Source organism: Syngnathus typhle, linkage group LG8 (genome assembly GCF_033458585.1).
Source record: "Syngnathus typhle isolate RoL2023-S1 ecotype Sweden linkage group LG8, RoL_Styp_1.0, whole genome shotgun sequence".
Lineage (NCBI taxonomy): Eukaryota > Metazoa > Chordata > Actinopteri > Syngnathiformes > Syngnathidae > Syngnathus > Syngnathus typhle.
In genome coordinates, this window is record NC_083745.1 from 11,921,925 (window position 1) to 11,944,888 (window position 22,964).

At 41.6% G+C, this 22,964-nt stretch overlaps 2 protein-coding genes across 10 annotated transcripts in view; both read left to right on the plus strand.

Moving 5' to 3' along the window:
- itsn1 (intersectin 1 (SH3 domain protein)) overlaps nt 1-12,333 on the plus strand; it is a 36,518-nt gene extending 24,185 nt beyond the window's left edge. For all 8 annotated transcript variants that reach the window (XM_061284369.1, XM_061284370.1, XM_061284374.1 and 5 more), the window contains 11 exons: nt 7,486-7,584; nt 7,660-7,743; nt 7,819-7,902; nt 8,070-8,201; nt 8,278-8,358; nt 8,559-8,680; nt 8,765-8,847; nt 8,931-9,014; nt 9,095-9,159; nt 9,414-9,522; nt 10,095-12,333. In XM_061284369.1, the coding sequence (XP_061140353.1) occupies nt 7,486-7,584; nt 7,660-7,743; nt 7,819-7,902; nt 8,070-8,201; nt 8,278-8,358; nt 8,559-8,680; nt 8,765-8,847; nt 8,931-9,014; nt 9,095-9,159; nt 9,414-9,522; nt 10,095-10,243 (1,092 nt within the window). In that variant the 3' untranslated portion in view covers nt 10,244-12,333. The remainder of the gene's footprint in view (nt 1-7,485; nt 7,585-7,659; nt 7,744-7,818; nt 7,903-8,069; nt 8,202-8,277; nt 8,359-8,558; nt 8,681-8,764; nt 8,848-8,930; nt 9,015-9,094; nt 9,160-9,413; nt 9,523-10,094) is intronic.
- LOC133157810 (pyridoxal kinase-like) lies at nt 10,239-21,018 on the plus strand. Of its 2 annotated transcripts, none has more exons than XM_061284380.1 (11): nt 10,239-10,370; nt 15,066-15,120; nt 16,342-16,446; nt 16,522-16,605; nt 16,768-16,802; nt 16,877-16,962; nt 17,310-17,355; nt 17,435-17,546; nt 17,621-17,757; nt 18,053-18,119; nt 18,680-21,018. In XM_061284380.1, the coding sequence occupies exons 1-11, from the start codon at nt 10,305-10,307 to the stop codon at nt 18,793-18,795; spliced, it is 909 nt and encodes a 302-aa protein (XP_061140364.1). In that variant the 5' UTR covers nt 10,239-10,304; the 3' UTR covers nt 18,796-21,018. The 2 variants fall into 2 exon arrangements, with proteins under 2 accessions (XP_061140364.1, XP_061140363.1); XM_061284379.1 differs by lacking the exon at nt 10,239-10,370 and adding an exon at nt 13,477-13,889.
- The last annotated feature ends 1,946 nt before the right edge of the window (nt 21,019-22,964 follow it).

The following is a 22,964-nucleotide window of genomic DNA, read 5'->3' on the forward strand; positions in this document are numbered from 1 at the left end:
ATAAAAGATGTGAAGTTTTTGGTAAGTGGGAAGTTGTGGAATAGGTAGAAAAATGATGAACAGTTGAAAGTTGGAATGGGTTGAATCGGTTGAAAAATGTAGAAATGAGAAGGGAAAAGGAAATTGGGTGTGAATTTCAAAATAAAAGATGTGAAGTTTTTGGTAAGTGGGAAGTTGTGGAATAGGTAGAAAAATGATGAACAGTTGAAAGTTGGAATGGGTTGAATCGGTTGAAAAATGTAGAAATGAGAAGGGAAAAAGGAATTGGGTGTGAATTTCAAAATAAAAGATGTGAAGTTTTTGGTAAGTGGGAAGTTGTGGAATAGGTAGAAAAATGATGAACAGTTGAAAGTTGGAATGGGTTGAATCGGTTGAAAAATGTAGAAATGAGAAGGGAAAAGGAATTGGGTGTGAATTTCAAAATAAAAGATTTGAAGCTTTTGGTAAGTGGGAAGTTGTGGAATCAGTAGAAAAATAATGAACAGTTGAAAGTTGGAATGGGTTGAATCGGTTGAAAAATGTAGAAATTAGAGTAGAAAAACGAAATTTTAGAGAATTTTGGTTGAATTTCAAAATAAAAGATGTGAAGTTTTTGGTAAGTGGGACGTTGTGGAATAGGTAGGCAAAAGATGAACAGTTGAAAGTTGGAACGAGTTGAATCGGTTGAAAAATGTAGAAGTTAGAGGTGAAAAACGAAATTTTGTGAAAATTTGTCGGAATTTTTAACGTGAAAACGTGAAATTTTCGAATTTGGGAATTTTGGGAATGTCGAGAATCCTTCCGAATGTGATTAGAATGTGCTGAATGATGTGAATTTCAAATTGGAACGACGTAAATGTGAAATGTCGAATGCGCCATTAAGAATGAATGGGGAAAAATTCGTCGGAATTTTGGGAATTTTGCGGAATCGGAAAATTTTCGGAACGAGAAAAATACAAGCGCTCGTCGCGTGAATATTTGGAATACGTGAAAAGTGGAATGGAGTGAATCGGATGAATTATGTGGAAGATGAAACGTGTCAAAAAAGTGTGGAGAATAAAAGAGAATAATAATAACTAGAATTTTGCAATTTCTGGAGAAATTGCGTGTGAAGGCGAAATGTATGAATAACTTTTTCGGGGAATGCTGCCGAACGATGTTGAAACGTGTTGAATTACTTGAGAAATGTAGAATATTTGGAGAATTTGTGGTGAATTTCAAAATTGAAAGTTTGGAATATTTGGTAAGTGGGAAGTTGTGGAATAGGTAGGCAAAAGATGAACAGTTGAAAGTTGGAATGGGTTGAATCGGTTGAAAAAAGTAGAAATTAGAGTAGAAAAACGAAATTTTGGAGAATTTGGTTGAATTTCAAATTTGGAATTTTTGGTAAGTGGGAAGTTGTGGAATAGGTAGGCAAAAGATGTACAGTTGAAAGTTGGAACGGGTTGAATCAGTTAAAAAATGTAGAAGTTAGAGCAAATGTTGAATCCCCATAGAGAATGAATGGGAAAATAAAAAAAAGAAATTGCGCCTAAATCTTTCTAAATTTGGAACAAAACAAAAAAAACGGCCTCAGGAGGTTCACTTTTGGGGTAAAAATGTTGAAACGGGTTAAATCCGACAAAAAACGAAAAAGTTAGCGCAAATGTAGCTATTTGGGCCACTCAGTGTTGAAATAAGGTCACTTCCGGTTTGATTCGGGTCACTTCCGGTCTAGTTTGGGTCACTTCCGGTTTATTTGGGTCACTTCCGGTTTAAAACAGGTCACTTCCGGTTTAGCTGAGGTCACTTCCGGTTTATTTGGGGTCATTTCCGGTCTAAAAAGGTCACTTCCGGTTCATTTGGGGTCACTTCCGGTTTGATTTGGGGTCACTTCCGGTTTACCAGAAGTCACTTCTGGTCTATTTGGGGTCACTTCCGGTCTATTTGGGGTCACTTCCGGTTTATTTGGACCACTTCCGGTTTAATTTGGGTCACTTCCGGTTCGTCTGAGGTCACTTCCGGTTTATTAGGGGTCATTTCCGGTCTAAAAAGGTCACTTCCGGTACATTTGGGGTCACTTCCGGTTTGATTTGGGGTCACTTCCGGTTTACCTGAGGTCACTTCCGGTCTAATTGGGGTCACTTCCGGTCTATTTGGGGCACTTCCGGTTCATTCTGGGTTCATTGGTGGCACTTCAGGGTCATCCAAGATGGCCGCCACACTGGAATTGGGGGTCAAGGGTTGAATTGTGTAAGCATAGTGGAAGTGGGGGTGAATGGGAGTGAATGTGGGAAGCATAGTGGAAGTGGGGGTGAATGGGAGTGAATGTGGGAAGCATAAGGTGAATAAGGGGAATAAATGTGGAATGGGTTGAATCGGTCGAAAAATGTAGAAATTAGAGTAGAAAAACGAAATTTTAGAGAATTTTGGTTGAATTTCAAATTTGAGAATTTGGAATTTTTGGTAAGTGGGAAGTTGTGGAATAGGTAGGCAAAAGATGAACAGTTGAAAGTTGGAATGGGTTGAATCGGTTGAAAAATGTAGAAAGTAGAGTGGAATAACGGAATTTTAGAGAATTTTGGTTGAATTTCAAATTTGAAAATTTGGAATTTTTGGTAAGTGGGAAGTTGTGGAATAGGTAGGCAAAAAATGAACAGTTGAAAGTTGGAATGGGTTGAATCGGTTGAAAAATGTAGAAGTTAGAGGTGAAAAACGAAATTTTGTGAAATGTCGAATGTGCCATTAAGAATGGATGGGGAAAAATTTGTCGGAATTTTGGGAATTTTGCGGAATCGGAAAATTTTCGGAATGAGAAAAATACAAGCCACCCTTTCCTGAATATTTGGAATACGTGAAAAGTGGAATGGAGTGAATCGGATGAATTTTGTGAAAGAAGAAGCGGGACAGAAAAGTGAGGAGAATAAAATAGAAGAATAATAATAATAATAATAATAATAAAGTGAATGGAGTAGAATAACATATGTGTGAAGGCCTTCGCCTTCACACAATAATAGAGAATGGTGTAGAATAACATATGTGTGAAGGCCTTCGCCTTCACACAATAACTAGAATTTTGCAATTTCTGGAGAAATTGCGTGTGAAGGCGAAATGTATGAATAACTTCTTCGGGGAATGCTGCCGAACGATGTTGAAACGTGTTGAATTACTTGAGAAATGTAGAATATTTGGAGAATTTGTGGTGAATTTCAAAATAAAAGATGTGAAGTTTTTGGTAAGTGGGAAGTTGTGGAATAGGTAGAAAAATGATGAACAGTTGAAAGTTGGAATGGGTTGAATCGGTTGAAAAATGTAGAAATGAGAAGGGAAAAAGGAATTGGGTGTGAATTTCAAAATAAAAGATGTGAAGGTTTTGGGAAGTTGTGGAATAGGTCGAAAAATGATGAACAGTTGAAAGTTGGAATGGGTTGAATCGGTTGAAAAATGTAGAAATGAGAAGGGAAAAGGGAATTGGGTGTGAATTTCAAAATAAAAGATGTGAAGTTTTTGGTAAGTGGGAAGTTGTGGAATAGGTAGAAAAATGATGAACAGTTGAAAGTTGGAATGGGTTGAATCGGTTGAAAAATGTAGAAATGAGAAGGGAAAAGGGAATTGGGTGTGAATTTCAAAATAAAAGATGTGAAGTTTTTGGTAAGTGGGAAGTTGTGGAATAGGTAGAAAAATGATGAACAGTTGAAAGTTGGAATGGGTTGAATCGGTTGAAAAATGTAGAAAGGAGAAGGGAAAAGGGAATTGAGTGTGAATTTCAAAATAAAAGATGTGAAGTTTTTGGTAAGTGGGAAGTTGTGGAATAGGTAGAAAAATGATGAACAGTTGAAAGTTGGAATGGGTTGAATCGGTTGAAAAATGTAGAAATGAGAAGGGAAAAGGGAATTGGGTGTGAATTTCAAAATAAAAGATGTGAAGTTTTTGGTAAGTGGGAAGTTGTAGAATAGGTAGAAAAATGATGAACAGTTGAAAGTTGGAATGGGTTGAATCGGTTGAAAAATGTAGAAATGAGAAGGGAAAAAGGAATTGGGTGTGAATTTCAAAATAAAAGATGTGAAGTATTTGGGAAGTTGTGGAATAGGTAGAAAAATGATGAACAGTTCAAAGTTGGAATGGGTTGAATCGGTTGAAAAATGTAGAAATTAGAGTACAAAAACGGAATTTGAGAGAATTTTGGTTGAATTTCAAAATAAAAGATGTGAAGTTTTTGGTAAGTGGGAAGTTGTGGAATAGGTAGAAAAATGATGAACAGTTGAAAGTTGGAATGGGTTGAATCGGTTGAAAAATGTAGAAATTAGAGTAGAAAAAGGAAATTTTAGGGAATTTTGGTTGAATTTCAAAATAAAAGATGTGAAGTTTTTGGTAAGTGGGAAGTTGTGGAATAGGTAGAGAAATGATGAACAGTTGAAAGTTGGAATGGGTTGAATCGGTTGAAAAATGTAGAAATGAGAAGGAAAAAAGGAATTGGGTGTGAATTTCAAAATAAAAGATGAAAACGTGAAAATGTTGAATTTGGCAAGTTTGGGAATGTCCCCAATGTGATTTGAATGTGTTGAATGAGGTGAATTTCAAACTGGAACAACGTAAATGTGAAATGTTGAATCTGCCATTAAGAATGAATGGGGCAAAAATCGCCATAAATTTATGAATTATGCGAAAACGGAAAATTTTTGGAATGAGAAAAATGTGAGCACACTTGCCATGAATATTTGGAATAAGTGAAAAGTGGAATGGAGTGAATCGGTTGAAGTATGTGGAAGTAGTTAAGCACCAAAAAAGTGGGCAGAATAAGTAGAATAATAACTAGAATTGCAATTTCGGAAGAAATTGCGTGTGAAGGCGAAGGCAGATGTTAATTTAGAAACGTTAAGCGTTAAAAATGATGAGCGGGAAGAATGAAAAGGGAAAGAAATAGTTGTGAAATAAATGGGAAAATGTTACAAATACATGTTACAAAAAGGTACAAATGATAAGCGTTAAAAATGAAATGTTACAAATGTTACAAAAAAGGTACAAATGATAAGCGTTGAAAATGATAACCGGGAAGGATAAAGAGTAAAATAATTTATGACGCCCAATGTGGGATTTGAACCCACTACAGGACACTGGCTCGGGTTGACATTGCCATGGTGTTTCCGATTGAGCTAATGAGGCTTCTTCCTTCATGCTGGTTGAATCTGGTTAATGTAATGAATGTGTTTGTTGAATGCGAATGCGTAATCAAAGTGGTGGAAATTGCTTAATGTAATGAATGTTGAATGCGAATGACAAAAGTTACAAATGATAACCGTTGAAAATGATAACCGGGAAGGATAAAGAGTAAATTAAATAATGACGCCCAATGTGGGAATCGAACTGACGCGGGTTTTGATACCACTCGGGAAAGATGCTCGTGTACTGGAATCACTTGTATTTCCCACGAGCTAATTGTGTCCCTGTCTACATACTGGTTGAAATTGGTTAATGTAATGAATGTGTTTGTTGAATGCGAATACGTAATCAAAGTGGTGGAAATTGCTTAATGTAATGAATGTTGAATGCGAATGTTAGTTACAAATGATAAGCGTTGAAAATGATAAGCGGGAAGAATAAAGAGTAAAATAATTAATGACGCCCAATGTGGGAATCGAACCCACTACAGGAAACTGGCTCGGGTTGACATTGCCATTAAGAATGAATGGGGAAATAAAAGGCACAAATTTGCTAATTACTTAAAAACGGTAAATGTTATGAACGCGAAAAATACTGGCAAGCGTGCCATGAATTTTTGGAACGTGTGAAAGGTTGAACGAGGTGAATCGGTTGAAGCATGTGGGAGTAGTTAGATGTCAAAAAAGTGGGAGGAATAAGTTGTTTAATAATAAAGTACAATATCAATGTGTGAAGGCCTTCGCCTTCACACAATAAAGGACAGGAATAACAATAGTGTGAAGGTCTTCACCTTCACACTAATAATAAAGTGAATGGAGTAGAATAACATATGTGTGAAGGCCTTCGCCTTCACACAATAAAGTGAATGGAGTAGAATAACATATGTGTGAAGGCCTTCGCCTTCACACAATAAAGTCCCGTGTGTGTGTGTGTCTGTGTGTGTGTGCGCGTGCTTCCGTGTGAGTGCGCGCGCACGTGTGAGTGTGCGCGTGTGTGTGTATATACGTATATAGGTGTGTGTGGAGAGTGGAATAATTGAATAAAAAAAATATTTTTTTTAAATTGTATTTTTTTTTTTTTTAATTAAAGTGACAGTTTTCTACAAAGGTTTTAGACAGTGTAAGGAATAAACTATTGAAAGTGATTGTGGTTAAAATCCAAAAGAATCAACATGACTTTTTTTACCATTTTAGACTACAGTGATCCCTCGCTACTTCGCGTTTCGTTTATCACGGCTTCACTACATTGTGTATTTTTTTTCCAAATAAAAAAAAAACATTTAAAAGTCAAAATAAAACTTCTAAATTGAGGAAACGTGTCTAACCTTTGGGAAATTGTAGTATTGCTCCAAATGCTCGTTTACATTCCTTTAGAAGTCCGTTTTCGCGTGTTAGCACGATCGCGAATTAGCATCTTTCCGCTAACTCGTTAGCCTGCCCAGTACTTGTTTTTGGTGACCGTACTTCGCAGATTTCACTTATCGCGGGTGGTTTTTGGAACCAATTATCCGCGATAAACGAGGGATTACTGTAGTTCTATAAATATTGCGAAAATAAGAATAAAGTCATGTTTATAGACACTCTACTGTTCTGGCAGCAGCTGAGTGGTGATCACAGTCAAGGCATCATGACTTGACTGTGTATTTCATGTTGGTGATAATGAACAATGCAGGTTCTCCGGTTGAGCTACATGCTGGGATTTTCGTCGGTTCGCAAACGCACCACGCCTGTCAGAGTGTACACTGTTATCAAAAACACACAGCAGCAAACTGGATATGTGCCGATGCAGCATAATCAGACCAACACAACATGAAATCTCAAGATTCTCCGATTAGCCACGCATGCGTGATTAGCAAATTGCTGAGCAGGCCTTACGCTAACTGACCAGTGGTTTCGCGATTCTGTTAACAATGCACTCTGTAATTAAAATTGGACAATTTCCCACTTCACATCTGAATACCTGTCATGGCACACCAGTGTACCGCGTGCACAGTGGTTGGGAAACATTCATTCATATTTATCATTTTGGCTAATGATGTACTTTTTTTTATTGATTTCCAGTGCACACACAAAAACTGACTTTCTATTTGATTTTCATTTAAACTTCTTCACAATTATGACATACTCGCAAAGAGTATAACTTGATTCCAGAAAAAAATGACTCTATTCGTGTATGTTGTACCCTTTTTTTTTCATTGAAAAATACCACTTTATGTTGAAATCAAAATAACTGTAGTTTGACGTCTTACTCACGAAAATTGTATGGAACTTCAGTATTTTTCCATTTTATTTTGTAAACCAGTAGGTTGCAACACTGATGAGTGAGAAGCATTGATGATTTTGCATTTTGTTTGTTCACGTGTGTCAGAGGTTAGCCATGGACCCCCGCTGCAAGGGGATGCCGCTCTCCAGCTTCCTGCTCAAGCCCATGCAGAGAGTCACTCGCTACCCGCTCATCATTAAAAACGTACGCTTGACACACGCACGCTGCATGCACACACCCGGAGTGATGTCTCTCCGGTTTTCTGCTCTTTGCAAGCAGATCTTGGAAAACACTCCTGAGTCACATCCGGACCACAGTCACCTGAAAGCTGCTCTGGAGAAGGCGGAGGAGTTGTGCTCGCAGGTGCTTTTTCATGGCTTCACTTGTATAGTCAAAAGCCCCGAATACAAAACTGAGCTTTTTTGTGGTGGTGCATAGGTGAACGAGGGCGTGAGGGAGAAGGAGAACTCTGATCGTCTGGAGTGGATCCAAACGCACGTTCAGTGTGAAGGCCTGTCTGAGGTACTTTTCCGCATTTTCACCTTCATCTTACAAATTGAAGAAAGACAAAGTTGGCCTCCTACAAATGTACCCAAAGAAAGTCAAAGCGGTGGAAACGCATATGAGTGACGTTTGAAAATAGGCGACGTGACGTGAGTGACGTTAAGTTCTGTGGCACAATGTTGCAGCAACTGGTCTTCAACTCTGTGACCAACTGTTTGGGTCCCCGCAAGTTCCTTCACAGCGGCAAACTTTTCAAAGCCAAAAGCAGCAAAGAGCTCTACGGCTTCCTCTTCAACGACTTCCTGCTGCTGACGCAGGTGACGCGCACATCCGTCCCTGTCGCATCCCGAGTCTCCTCTTCTGTCTGAACGGCCCTTGTCGTCCGCGCCGCAGGTCACCAAGCCTCTGGGTTCATCCGGATCCGACAAAGTCTTCTCGGCCAAAACACACCTGCAGTACCGCATGTACAAGACGGTCAGAACTCACGCAACACAAATACGCTTACTCGTAGTCAGAGTCACTCGTGGTCGTGAAATCTTGAATCCATCGTCAATACCGCTTGCTCTTTTAAAAACGATGTCATGATGAATCTTTTTCTCCCATAGAAAAACAAAATGACCACCTTTTGAAACAATGAAATTGAATGTTATAAACAGAAGGTGACATGTGTGCAGCCCATCTTCCTGAACGAGGTTCTGGTGAAATTGCCTACGGACCCGTCGGGGGACGAGCCCCTCTTCCACATCTCGCACATCGACAGAGTTTACACGCTCAGGGCCGAGAGCATCAATGAGCGGTGAGCCGAAACAGAACTTTGCGTGTCAGCAACTTGGGGTTTGAGCAAGCAGCCTCGTGTGTGTGTCTGTGTGCGTGCGCGCAGGACGGCGTGGGTCCAGAAAATCAAGGCGGCCTCCGAACTCTTCATTGAAACAGAGAAGAAGAAGCGAGAAAAGGCCTATCTAGGTATGGCTTTGATAACTCTTTGAATGTCGTAACCCGCTGGTGCTGGCTGCTCACGCTTTGCGCCACGCTGTGCCCGGCCGCAGTGCGTTCCCAGAGGGCAACAGGCATCGGCAGGCTGATGGTCAACATTGTGGAGGGAATCGAACTCAAGCCGTGTCGCTCGCACGGTAACAACTACAAGAAGGCATTTGGCCAGAAAGGAGCGTGGGCGCCGGGATGTGCTCTTTGACCTTTGTTTGTGCGGCAGGTAAAAGCAACCCTTACTGTGAGGTTACCATGGGCTCGCAGTGCCACATCACCAAAACTCTGCAGGTAAAGGCAACTGTGTTGCTCATTGATTTATTTGACAGGCCACAATAGGCAGCGTGACAATAAATATTATACTATATAAATATAGTATCTAAATAAAGTCTATCAATGTATCTAGTATGAAATGTTTCTGTTGTGTATTGAATTATTTTAAAAAATCTAGGATTTGAATGAAACCTAGCTCTTTTTAGATGTTAAAATTATTTACTTCTACTTGCATTATTTATTTGCTATGCGAGTTGTGTTTTTGGTGGCAGGACACGCTGAATCCCAAGTGGAACTCCAACTGCCAGTTTTTCATCAAGGACTTGGAGCAGGACGTCCTGTGCGTTACCGTGTTTGAACGGGACCAGTTCTCACCCGACGGTTGGTACTCCAGATATTTATTTCATATCTGACGGATGTTGCTGTCCCATGTGAAAGCAACAATGTGTTAAAGCAGCAGCGGAAGGTTCACAATTACAGGGATGCCGACGCTAATTTCTGTTAGCCCATCTATGTCATACCTGTATGTTACCATTAAGCTGAACTTCTCCAGACTAAATCATATGGTTTGGTTAAAATGTTGGTATTTGAATCTCTTTGTTTTTATTGTCACTTTTAGATTCAACTTCAACCGTCAAGTAATTACAATATAAAGAAATCTACATACCCTTGTTCAACTGATAGTTTTTGTAATACAAAAAGTAGACCGGGATAAAATATTGTATTATTTTTCCATTATATACAATTCAATGGGCTGAAATGTAATTTTGAATGTGACTCTGAAGTCAGCACACACATCTACACCACCACTTTAAGTACATCTGGTTAACTCCAAATTAAGTCAATCTGTTTTCTGGGCTTTTCCAGACATTCTTGTTTCTACACTTTATAGCACAAGCCACCGTCCACAGAGAGTTCACTGTGTCTCCTGCTCTCCTTTTATTTCCCTTCAGACTTCCTGGGCCGGACCGAGATAAGATTGGCCGAGATCAAGAAGGACCAGGGCTCCAAGGGACCAATCACCAAGCGCTTACTGCTGCACGAGGTTCCCACAGGCGAGATAGTGGTCAGATTGGACCTTCAACTATTCGAGGAGCCCTGAAAACCTGCACCGGGATCCTTTCTATCAGGAACAACTGGACACAACTGGACCTGGCTTGAAGATGGAAGAGAGACTTTCTTATTCTTGTTATTTATTGACTGACCAGAAGAAGTTGAATCATCATCTGGTAAGTTGGACCACGAGGCAGCTCGCTTACAAAACTTCACGTTCATCAAACAACGCAATTTTGATGGGCAGAACTCAAGTGAAAGCCACAATGTGAGGCAACATTGGGCTTTTTTGTGCGCTGTTTTTGACTTCCGATTTAGCTGTTCATCCTCCCCTCCCCCCCAGATACTCACTCCAGTGACAATCTGTGCGTATGTGTGAGAAATTTACAGACTTAACAGAAGATATTAACAGCGCTAATCAGTTAGCAGCAGTAGAAGCCGAGTGTTGAGGATAACCGATTTATCATTTCTTTTGTACCCATATGGATAGTTAACTGTTTTTCCCCTTTCACTTTGTACCAATGAAAATTATGAATTTACGTTTTCCTTTTTTTGGTCACTCATAAGGATGAGCCTGGTTTTTTTTCTTCTATGAGGCAGATTACATTTGTCTTATTTTTACTGATAAGGGTATTTAGTTGAATTTGTTACTCAATTATTTTTTGTGAATTATGATGAATATTCAGTTTTTCCATTCAGTGACCTCTCTCCTCTTTAGGTTGTTACGCACGCACGCACACATACATACGCACAAAGTGGACTGAAGTTATTTATCTCAAAGAGGAACGCTGTGTACCACGTTTCCCCAACACTGTAAACAACCGACGGTTACCTTAGCGACCAGCCACTGTACAAGCAGCTGTGGGTGGTGTGTCTTCACAATGAGAAAAATGTCTTAAGCCTGTATTTTCCTCCTGAGACCCCCTCGTACCCTCTCACACTGTACTAAAAGTAAGCTAATGACCAGAGATGGGGACTCGAGTCACTGTGACTTGGACTCGAGTCGACTTGAGTCGCTGTTTTGATGACTTGTGACTTGACAAAAATAAAAAAATTTGAGACTCGACTTGGACTTGGAAGTTAAAGACTTGGGACTTGACTTGAGACACAATGACTTGAATGACTTCAGTGTCATTTAGTTTATGTTTTCAGTTTGAATATAAAATTAATAATACATTTAAAAAAGTAATATCGATAACACGGTAGGAGCGCAGGCTGAGAATGGCGTTGTCATGATTGGATCGCTACCCTGTCAATCAATCAGTCGTGCCCTCTCTACCTACCTAACGTGTTTATTGGAGAATCACGCCCCTTTATAAGGGACATGCACAAACATGTCAGCGGGAGCGGTACTGCAAGGCAAAAGACGAACAGCAGTGCAAGATATGCAACAGAAACATTTCAGACAGCCAGACGACAACTTCAAACTTTGTCCGTTTGAAGTTTATAGAGCTCTGGTGTCTCCAGATGTTACAGATGAAACATAAAATGTTTATAATGCTCTTTAATGTGTTTCTTCTTTCAGATTTTCAGATTATTTTTTCATATTTGCAACTCAAATGTGTCAGACACTGTCGGCAGACGTTCATTTGTTTAGATTGACCTGTCAATCATTGTACGAGGTAATTTCTTTTTTGTTTGATTCCATGGTGTATTTTACTGAATATCAGTAATTACAGTGCAAATCCAAATTATTGTCATATTTTTTAAACAGGTTAGGCACATTGGACAATGATGGTTACTTAAAGGTACTTATATCTTGTCTTTTCACATTACTAAGATCAGATTCTGCGGGTAAAATTGCAATAATAAGGTGACTTGACTTGGACTTGACCTATTTAAGGACTTAACTTGACTTGTCCAAGAAAAAATGACTTGGGACTTACTTGAGACTTGAAGGTTAAGACTTGAGACTCACTTGAGACTTGCACATGTGTGACTTGGTCCCATCTCTGCTAATGACCCCTTCATACTGTCTGCCTTATCGGCTACTATAGAAATACTACTGAGAAAACTGAAGCGTTAATATATGACCACTGGACGATAGAAGACGGACGTCGCGCTACTGTAGATGAATATATGTGTACTTTGTTGTCTTTTCAGTGTTAAAGTTCAAAATAAACTTCAGTTGGACCAACATGTCAATCGTTTGCGTTGTAATGCAAGCCACATGCTCACACTACTTGCATCAGTATTTCTATTTTTCTTCTTACCCATGAGAAAAAAATACTTTCAAGTTGATGAAATGTTTTGCCCATGATGGTCATTAACTTGGTTTTACTTTTTAACCTATGAAAGTAATTGCACTTGAGAATAATTAATGTGCTTGTGTTTTCATTTTAAAAAAAAAACATTTTACCCATAACAACAAATGATTCCCTTTTATTTCATTTATTTTTTAGGTTTCTGTTAGTAACCTTCATCATTCCTTTTGCAGAGTTTGAATTTGATTACAATCATGTGTCTGATATTCGACTGTCATGTTTTAAAACTCTTACTTTGTTGAACAAGAGAATGTGAAATGTGTGCGTTTAAATATGGGCATACAAGCAGGCAATTTCTCTCGTTCAACAGCAGGGGGAGTTGGAGACATCTGCTGGACTCGTTAGTCTTCTAATCACGACTCACGACTCTGCGGCATTGCTGTGCTATATTTGTCATTTATATGCAGCCCCCCGCCAATCAACTACTGCGGCTTGTTTATGTGCGATTTGCCAAATCCCCTTGAGTCACGACTCCTTCCCAATCGCGATGTAGTCCCGTTATTCTATCCCGGCTTACTTTCAACCATCATTTATCATAATGAAAATATACAAATATTGAAATTCTAACAGATGTCGAATGACCAAGTTGTTCATGAATGTCCCTTTACTGATGGCGTCACTGGGTTTTAGGGAGCCACCCATTTTGCCTGTCCAAAACACTACTGTTTCTGCCTTTTAACTAATGTAAACACGACAAGAAAAGGATGTCTGCAATTTTTGTCACACCGAAACACGATAGTTCAGAGTTGCTGTCTTTCAGCTGTGCTTTAGAAAGGTTACCTAACCACACGCCACCTTCGACGACAGCACCTTTGCTAATTTTGTGACACGAACATACAGGTTATTAAGAAGTAATTGTTGCCGTCTTTTGTTTTTAAGAATAAACATACTCTCCCGTCCACGCAAATATGTGCTAATCTTTTGAAGTTTTGCGCTGCGAAAACGTCTTCGTCTACGTTTTATATCCCGGTAATTCGGTGATGGCGAAGCAAACAGCGCCACCAAGAGCATTGGCATACGAACTGTTTAATTTATAGTAATTTCAAGTGGCTGCGCGTGAGAGGATATTTTACGAACGGACTATGTTAGCTGTTAACTTTTATAAACGGTTAAAGAAATAATAAATCCCCGCGAGAACGGGGGCTCAATCGCCATACGCCCACCCGCGCCCAGGCTCGCCGTCGTCATACGTGGGCGTGACACACCTCCGGTTAGCCATTAGGCTAACATTAAGCTAAATATCCGGGAGGCGACTAGGCGCGCGCCGGGCTGTCTCTTCGGTGTTGTTATGTGGTGAAGCTAGCATCCGCCTGTGTCTGTCCTCCTTGGCTGACCACCGGGAGCCGCGCCATGGAGTGCCGCGTCTTGTCCATCCAGAGCCACGTCGTGCGGGGTTATGTGGGCAACAAGAGCGCCTCATTCCCGCTGCAGGTAGAAACCAAGCGAGTCACAAGCTCCCCTTTGCTTCTTCGCATCCATGATGTGACGAGAGGGGACCTTGACTGACATTTCTTGTGTGATGCTCTTTTTGTGTGTGTGTGTGTTGCTTTTATACCTCCCTTTTAAAATGCTACCCTATCCATTGCACGTCATGATGAAAAGAACGAGAATCGAAGTTTATTATGGTTGCCCACAAACGAGTCGTGACGTGCCTGGTCGCGAGTTTTTTTTTTTTTTTTTTAAGCAATGTCCGTTTTGAGTTTGTCATCCTGGGAAGCCTCCAAAATGATGTTTTATCTCCCTCCACGACTCATCATCCACCTTTTCTTCATGTCATTGAGGCAAAGACTGACATTGAAACCGACATCAGTGTCCTGACTTAACCAGTGTCTTCCAGTCCATCACGAGAAATATCGCACTGCTTCTCTCTCTCTCTTTCTCTTTCTCTCTTTCTCTTTCTCTCGCTCTCTCGCTCTCGCCTCACTCGATCTTGACAGTAGGCGACTTGTGTGTCTTGTTTGTGTTTACATCGGTCCCATATAGTTAGAAACCTGTTAAGGTCAAACATTCCATTACGGGTCCCATATAGTTAGTGGAACCTGTTAAGGTCAAACAGTCCATTACGGGACACAGTTGATGTAGAAACTGCTCAAAGAGTGGAGGATGTTATATTGAGAACGAATCAAGTGCTCCTTTACGCTAATTTAAAGGCATTTTGCAAAAACTATCCCCAAAAAAGGCAAATTTCAAAGCATAGAGCTACTTTGCGCCCACCGTGTCCATGTCGGCATTTTCCACGCCATGTGCTGAATGTGTGTGTGTTTTTCCCTCTTGAATCGTTGGTGTGCAGTGCTATGCATGCTTGTCATTACATGCCGCAAGTGGCAACGATGCATGATTGTCACAATACTCGACGTGAATTTGCAATCTTCCCGCATTCGTCAACGCGCGGTCATTGACCTGCCAGTGCTGCTCAAAGAGGTCACGTAGTTTTTTTTCTGAAAACGTTATTGGCACTGATGTAATATTGACTCATTGCGGGCGTTTCACCTTCTCCAAATTTGAATATTTATCTTGAAAATTAAAACAAATCCTCTTTGTGTGTGTGTGTGTGTGTGTGTGTGTGTGTGTGTGTGTGTGTGTGTGTGTGTGTGTGTGTCCTCGCAGGTTTTGGGCTTTGAGGTGGACTCCATCAACTCTGTGCAGTTCTCCAACCACACCGGTAAGAAGAATGGCGTTTTCAACCTTTTTTGCTGCGTGTGGGGGTCGCCTGCTCGGATAGTTGGCAGAGATTGTAAACATCAGCCGGTTGTTGTTGTTGTTGTTGTTGATGAGCTTTGTTCCCTGTTTGAATGAATGTTGTTCTTGCTGTCGGCAGACAAGGAGACAAAAGGCATTTTCATTCTTTCACACTACTCGACTGCTTGCAGTTGTAAGGGCCAGCGTGTCAGACCCATGGCAATGAAAACATACCGAAGCGGCTCTGTTGGAGAACCCGTACTGGCCTGTGAGAGGCAGTACGGTGCCACACTCCATCCAGACTGCTGAAATGGTCCAGAGGGAATAGTGATTAGTCACAAGAGAAGAAATACAAGAAGCTGGGCACGACCAACTTCAGCAAGCTTCCCCATTGGCTGTCATGGCCACGTGTTGAGGCCCGATTCGACTGGCTGCCGGAGTCGCCACCGTAAACAGTGAATAGCTTTAACTTTTACAATTGCAACGGGTAATGGCTCAGGAACGTCTTGAGTGACGCCCGAAAATGAATTTGACAAAAGCGTGCTCTTTTGGGGTGGATTTGAAATTCGTACTTGTCATTAATAATAATAAGTATCTCTCAGCTCAGACTTGAGAAGAGGTAAAAAAAAAACCGGGAGGACACGGAGGATGACGACGTTGTCAACTGCCACTGTAGCAAGTGATGATATCATCTCAGACGCACACACACACGTGCAGGCACGGTGTTCCCGCTGCTCACGTCCCTTCTCAGCCCCTCTGGCTTTCTCTTGCCGTGTTGCTTGGCAACCAGAACCCCCCCCCCCCTCCTCCCCAACACGTGACTCGCTTGTGACTCACCTGGAGCTGCACCACCAGCCTGCAGCAGACACGCACACACACAAAAAACGGAACTATTTCAAGTCACACATTTATCTCCTTGTCTGTTTCATTGTCCCCGTGTGTGTGTGTATCTGTGTGTGTGGTTGTCCCTGTTTGTGTGTGTCTCTGTCTGTCAGTGTGTATGTAGGTCCTTTTGTGTGTGGTCTGCTTCGTGCGTGTGTGTCAATTCGTCCTTGAATGCGTTTGCTCAATCATCTCCGTGTGTGCATACGGGCACACATTAAATGTGAAAAAAATAAATGGTCCTGTTGCCATCTGCCAGTCAATCAATGAATGTGACTCCAGTGCAGTGCGTGCGACTCATGAGCTCCTCCTCTTTGGTCAGGTTACTCGCACTGGAAGGGGCAAGTGCTGACGGCTGACGAGCTGCACGTTCTCTACGAAGGCATCAAGCTCAACAACGTGCACCAGTATGACTATGTTCTGACAGGTGCGCGCGTGCCGAGCGGCCGCCGACGAGCATGTTAGTTTGCCGCCTGTACAGATTGTGCGTGTGTGTGTTCAGGCTACACTAGGGACACATCCTTCCTGGAGATGGTGGTGGATATTGTTCAGGAGCTGAAGAGAGCCAATCCAAACTTGGTGTATGGTGAGTGGTCTCTTTTGAGATCAGGAACGCTCAAAACTTTGATACCTCAAAACCTTTTTAAAGTTCCGAGCTGAACTGTGCTTAGTGATTCTTGCGCATGGCACTCGAGGGAGCCCACAATTGAGTGATTCAAATTGAGCGCACGTATGTTTGTGGTTGCAGTGTGCGACCCGGTGCTGGGTGACCACGGCTCCATGGTGGGTTGCCGCTGCTGCGTTTGTCCGAGTCTTAGGCATTTGTCTTCATCTTATGGCTATCAATGTCTTGACAGTACGTCCCTCAGAATCTCTACCCGGTGTACAAGAACAAGGTGGTTCCTGTTGCGGACATTATCACGCCTAACCAGTTTGAAGCTGAGTAAGTTGCGCTGCGTTTCGCTCATTCTTGTAGCCGTCATGATTTTCCGTGATCGCTCCAACAATGTCTGCATTCGTTTTGGAAGAGAGAAAACAACATTTGTCAACGTACAATTTGCATTTGGTTGTCTGCAACGAATGACACTTGAAAGATGCCTGCTAGTTGTCACCTGGCGCTCCAAAGTGTACCACTCGACGTTTGAGCTTGCAGAAGCCCGTGTGAAACATCAACAGTGAAGTGTTATCTTTAGAAATGTCCCCATATGGTAAAAAAAAAAAAAATACGGCAGAACAATAGGTTTCATCATACCCTGGCACTAATTTTCTTTTTTTCCTCCTAATTTTTAGACTGTTGACAGGGAAGAACATCAGCACGGAGAAAGATGCTGTGGAGGTGAGCGGAAACCTCCATGCATGACAAATGTTCTGTACCTTTGGACAAGACACTTAGGAAGTGTCTGTTTGGTGCGCAGGTGATGGACCTGCTGCACACCATGGGCCCGGACACGGTGGTCATCACCTCCTCGGATCTACCTGCCAGACTGGGCGATCGCTTCCTGGTGTCGCTGGGTAGCCAGCGTCACGGTAGGTGCCACTTCACCTCCATTGGTCGATTGATTGATCGAGGAGACAAACATAAATCCTGGCTTTGCGTTTAGTTCGTCCCGACGGCAGCAGAACCACGCAGAGGGTCAGAATAGAAGTTCCCAAAGTGGACGCCGTCTTTGTTGGCACGGGCGACTTGTTTGCCGCCATGCTGCTGGCGTGGACGCACCACTACCCAAATGACCTCAAGGTACCTACGCCTCTTCTCGTGCGGACCAACTGATTGGGACACGGCTCTTAACCAATGAATTCACCAACCAGTGGTTGGAGGAGGTCCCTCAGAGATAGGAGAAGCGGCAGTAGAACAGGCCAAAATCCCGATGATTTTGATGAGTACTCGCTGTGGTGTCACGAATTGCAAGTGTGTGGAAAGTCCTCCCAGAAGAGTGGAACAACTGATGGCTGTCGACTCCACGTTCCTTCATTTCTCACTCTGCCAAGGTCTCACAATACTTTTCTTCTCTGTCCACTCTTGTGACCATCAGACGGCATGTGAGAAAACGTTTTCGGTGATGCATCACGTCATCCAGAGGACCATCTCGTACGCTCACGGTAAGAAAAAAAACTATGCCGGAAGACTGTACACTAACGGCTGTTTGTGTTTTTTTAAGCAGACAGTCCGTCCGTGAAAATCACCGTATAATTGACGACAATTGTAAAACCACAAAAAGAGTCAAAAAGAGTTTGTAACGGTCCCAAAATTCTTGCTATTCAAGTCAGTGGGATTCTTTCCTGCTGTAGCTCATCCATCCATTTTCTATGCCGCATGTCCCCACGGGGGTCGCGGGCGTGCTGGAGCCTATCCCAGCAGTCATCAGGCAGTAGGAGGGGGACACCATGAGCACTCACAACTAGGGACAATTTGGAGTGCTCAATCGGTCTACCAAACATGTTTTTGGGATGTGGGAGGAAACCCACGTGGGCACGGGGAGAACATGCAAACTCCACACAGGGAGGGCCGAACCTACACCCTCCTAACTGTGAGACGGACGTGCTAACCAGTGCGCCACCATGCCGCCGTTGCTTTAGCTCAGATTCTTATTATTTTTTTACATTTTATTTCTGTATCTTCTTCAAAGTCTTGATTGTCTTCTCCGTCTTTCTCTCCTCAGAACTAGCAGGTCCCGGTCGGAGGCCCAGTCCACCCCAACTGGAGCTGCGGATGGTCCAGAGCAAGGCCGACATCGAAGACCCCGCCATCGTGACGGAGGCCACCGTCATATCGTAACGACCGCCAGCCTCCATAACGCATTTCATAACGCATTGGGCCCTCGGAGCCTTTGTAGTCTCCTCAGCGCTCCCGACAAGCCGTTAGCCTCCGCGCTGAGCTGCAGATAGACAGCAAGGGCGGCTCGTCACAAACGGCCCCAACTTGTGTATCTGCGGCTCCACTTCCACGCATCTTTTAGCAGTAACATATTGGTGAGCAACCCCCCCAGAAAATACGACCAGAAAAAAAAAAGAAAAAAAAACCGCACAATGTATATAGTTGATGTCTCGTTGTTGTGCTCAAACTGTATTGGAGCATCTGTGTGACAACGCAACTGTCTGGTTGACCTTGGTGTGCTACTCAACTACACGTCACTCGACTTATCAAATACATTGGCACTTTTACTCTAGTACTTGAATAGTTTAAGTTACTTAGCTCCATTTTAAGGGGTACACATATTGGTTTTTAACATCTGGAGTGATATTTCAGAAAGGGAGGAAGTGTGTCTTCACTTCTCTTATTGCGTGCCGTCCACTAATGGTGAGTCTCCTCCCCTGAAACCAGATGTCTGTGGTAGTAGTGACCAAGACTGACTGGAATGAAGCAACAATCATAAATATTCAACAAGTTGACCATTGCTCTTTGAGAAAATAACATTTGGAAAAATCTCTCTCCACACACAATTAGATAATCACCCCCAATTCACTTTCGAAGACATCTGATAATCAGGCCTTAGGTGACTTTGAAAAGCACTGAAGTTGGGTCCGATTTTCGGTGCGTACATACACCAACGTTGACAAAAGCAGAGAACATGGTGGGTCTTATCTTGTTATTTCTAAAATGCTGATGAAAATCAATCATGTCATGAAAATGCTTGTCTTGGGTTGAAAGATCAAATACTTGAGTGTACCCGCCATCATAAGAGGTGACGTGAGGAGGCCTGAAACATTCTGATGCGTCTTTACCAAAATGGACAACAGCTTTTGAAATGACAACGATGCAGTTTTGGTTGTCATCTGCGGTCTTTGATAACTTCAAGTCTGCTCTGGTGTCCTGCCCGTATTTCCTCAAGTGGAGGCTGCGCTCTCTTGCTCTCACACGCACTTGACAAGCGTTGACCGCTCAGCCTGTTTGAACGTTGTTGTTAACCAAAACAGCAGCAAGGCCCTAACCCTACCCCCCCCCCCCCCCCCGAAGAAATAATGCAAATCCAATTATTCCAGAATCTAGAAATGCAAGTATTTAACAATCAATACTCAATAACTAGTTTTACAGACAGGAAATTCTTCTAAATAAATATAAATGACTGATGAAGTCTTGAAATGAACAAAATACACACAAGATTTAGACAAGAAAATGTGTCCTAAGCCGCTCGGTGAGTTTTATCCCGTTCATCTTTGTGCTAACTTTGTACTGGTAATTGTGCAGTTAGTTGTTAATCATCACAATCAATCACAGAGATCATCATTAAGCTGCTTTGATCTCTGCTCCACGCATATCGACGTGTATTAGCTTCTATGTCAGCTTCATCTGGCTTGTCGCTCTTTTTGACGACAGTGTCTTAGCTTCCTGCTCGCCAAGCGGGCGGCCATGTTGCGCGGTCCAAATGTCTACCTGGTGTGTCTTCACAAGCTGTGTGCGTGCCTATTTCTATTCATGAATGGTCACAGGGTTTCGTGTGTGTGTGTATGTGTGTGTGTGCGCGCATGTGTGTGTGAGTGAGAGATAAGGTCAACAAAAAGGGAGAAATTACTGTAAATGTGGCCAAATAAGAACAAAGGAGCACTTTAAGGCCCCTTAAAATTCTTGTGAACAGGGAAAAACTTAATTGGATTGGGCAGTTCATCTATTTGTCCGTCCGTCTATTATCAGACAGTAGGCGGGGGACACCCAGAACCGGTAGCCAGCCAACTGCTGGGCATACACAGACAAACAAGCATTCACACACATAATCACACCTACGGCAAAGAAAAAGCATTTACTACTTACTTAGCCACCAACTTGAGGTCCTCGAGTTTCCGATATGCTAACACTTGAGTGAAGTGGAAGAAAAGTGGCAAATTTACAGCTAAGTGGCTGCAATGCACTGCCGTTTGGGTAAGGAGAGCCACAGTCACGTTCAGATGTTTATTGGAGAGGACAAACAGTCAAATAAAAAAAACTGCTGTCAGGCCAGCCCAACCTGATGTCATTCACTAGGCCACGCCCCTTAAAGGCACACATTCAGAAATGAGGCTTAAATGCAGTTGATTTCTTTACATTCTCTTTCATTGCTTTTGTTTATATAATATGGCTCTGTTTTGATTTTGAAAAGGTAACTGCATCTCATTTGATTTCAATGTGGAAGATTGAGTTGATATCAATTCAAGAGAAAACAAAACAAATGCAAAACCTGTTTTGAGTGTTACTATCATCTGCTTTTCTTTACGTGAAGGGGGGAGAAAACTCTGGAATTTTTTTTTGATGGGCCAGCGGCTGGACTCCAGCCCTATGTTGAGTGCAGTTTGAAATTCTGAAAGAGTAGAAAGTTTTATCACTAGCCTAGCAGCATGATTGCAGAAAGCTCACTTTTGAACATTTTCAAAAATCATGACAAAAAGAACAACAAAGATTCCAGTTGCAGTTGTGATTCAAGGTTTTGGGATTATATTGGCCTGGATGACTGAGAATCTTTATCAAAATGATTTTAAAAAATAAAATATATATATATGTGTGTGTGTATTCAAGAGGACAATCGTGGGATGTGTTGGATGCCTCACATCACCTCTTGCCATCACTTGTACAAACCAAATGTACCCCAGTCTGCCCCGCTTCCCTTAGATCGTTTTACTAGGCTGGCAATGCACCTGTTTGTGCGTTTCCTATCCTCTTCCGACCTCCATTTCATTTGGGCAGTACCTGCAACCTGCTGACTCAAATGTGATATGTTAATGTTCATATTGCTTTCCTAAAGAAGCACAAATGATTTACGAGATAGATGTTTCTATCAATGTTTGTTGAAGAAGATCAACATACCGCCTCATCTTTAAAATGTTGTGTAAATAGTGCCGAATGAAGCACTTCCACTGGTAGATGTAATTTATTTGCGTGTGTGATTGGTGTTGAACTTTTAAAACCAGAAAAATATCAATAAAAAAAATACACTATGTGAATCACAGATATTAGTTGTGCAGAGGCAGTAAACCACTGGTCCAAGTGTTCATTTGTCTTCAATTATGTATGATGATGACGTGTGCCCCCGTTCTGACATGGACAACCCCATCTCTGTCCAACTTGTTTTGAAGTTCTTGGTGGCCAAAAACAACAACACAAATGTATTAATCATTGTTTGGTATCTGTTTTTAGTGCTATGTTTTTGCAGTATTTTCTAACATGTTACAAGATTGTAGTGTACAAATTCACATTTATAAACTAATATAACTGTATGTATGTATGTGTGTGTATGTATGTATGTATGTATGTGTGTGTGTGTGTGTGTGTATATATATGACAAATGTATGTTCTAATGCAATAAATACAGAACGATGAGTTATTATTTAAAATGCAGTTGTGTATTATTTACTCTTTCCTTGCCGACCTCTGTCATCAGCGTTTGTTTTATTGACATTTTTTATCCTCCCTTTTCCGTTAGCTGACCTATCCTCAAGTTAGCAACAAAGCTCACATAGAACGACGCAATACCTCCAAAATTCATGTATTTTCTAACATGTTATAAAACAAGTGTACAAAAATGTATAAACTTATACATATATGTATATATATATATATATATATACAACAATATATGTATGTATACATACTATATATATATATATATATATATATATATATATATATATATATAACAACAACTATTGTTCATTTTGTACAAGGAGATGCTGTATGGGAGGATAATGAGGCAGAAGCCTTTTCTGCGCACATGCCACAAACAGAGTCGCTTGAGGTATGCTAAAGCACATTTGGACAAGCCAGCTTCATTTTGGAATAAGGTGCTGTGGACTGATGAAACTAAAATTTTGTTATTTGGACGGTATGCATGGAGGAAGAAGAACACAGCATTCCATGGCAAACACTTGGTACCCACAGTCAAATTCGATGGTGGTTCCATCATGCTGTGGGGCTGTGTGGCCAGTGCAGGTACTGGCAATCTTGTTAAAGTTGAAGGTCGCATGGATTCAGAAGATTCT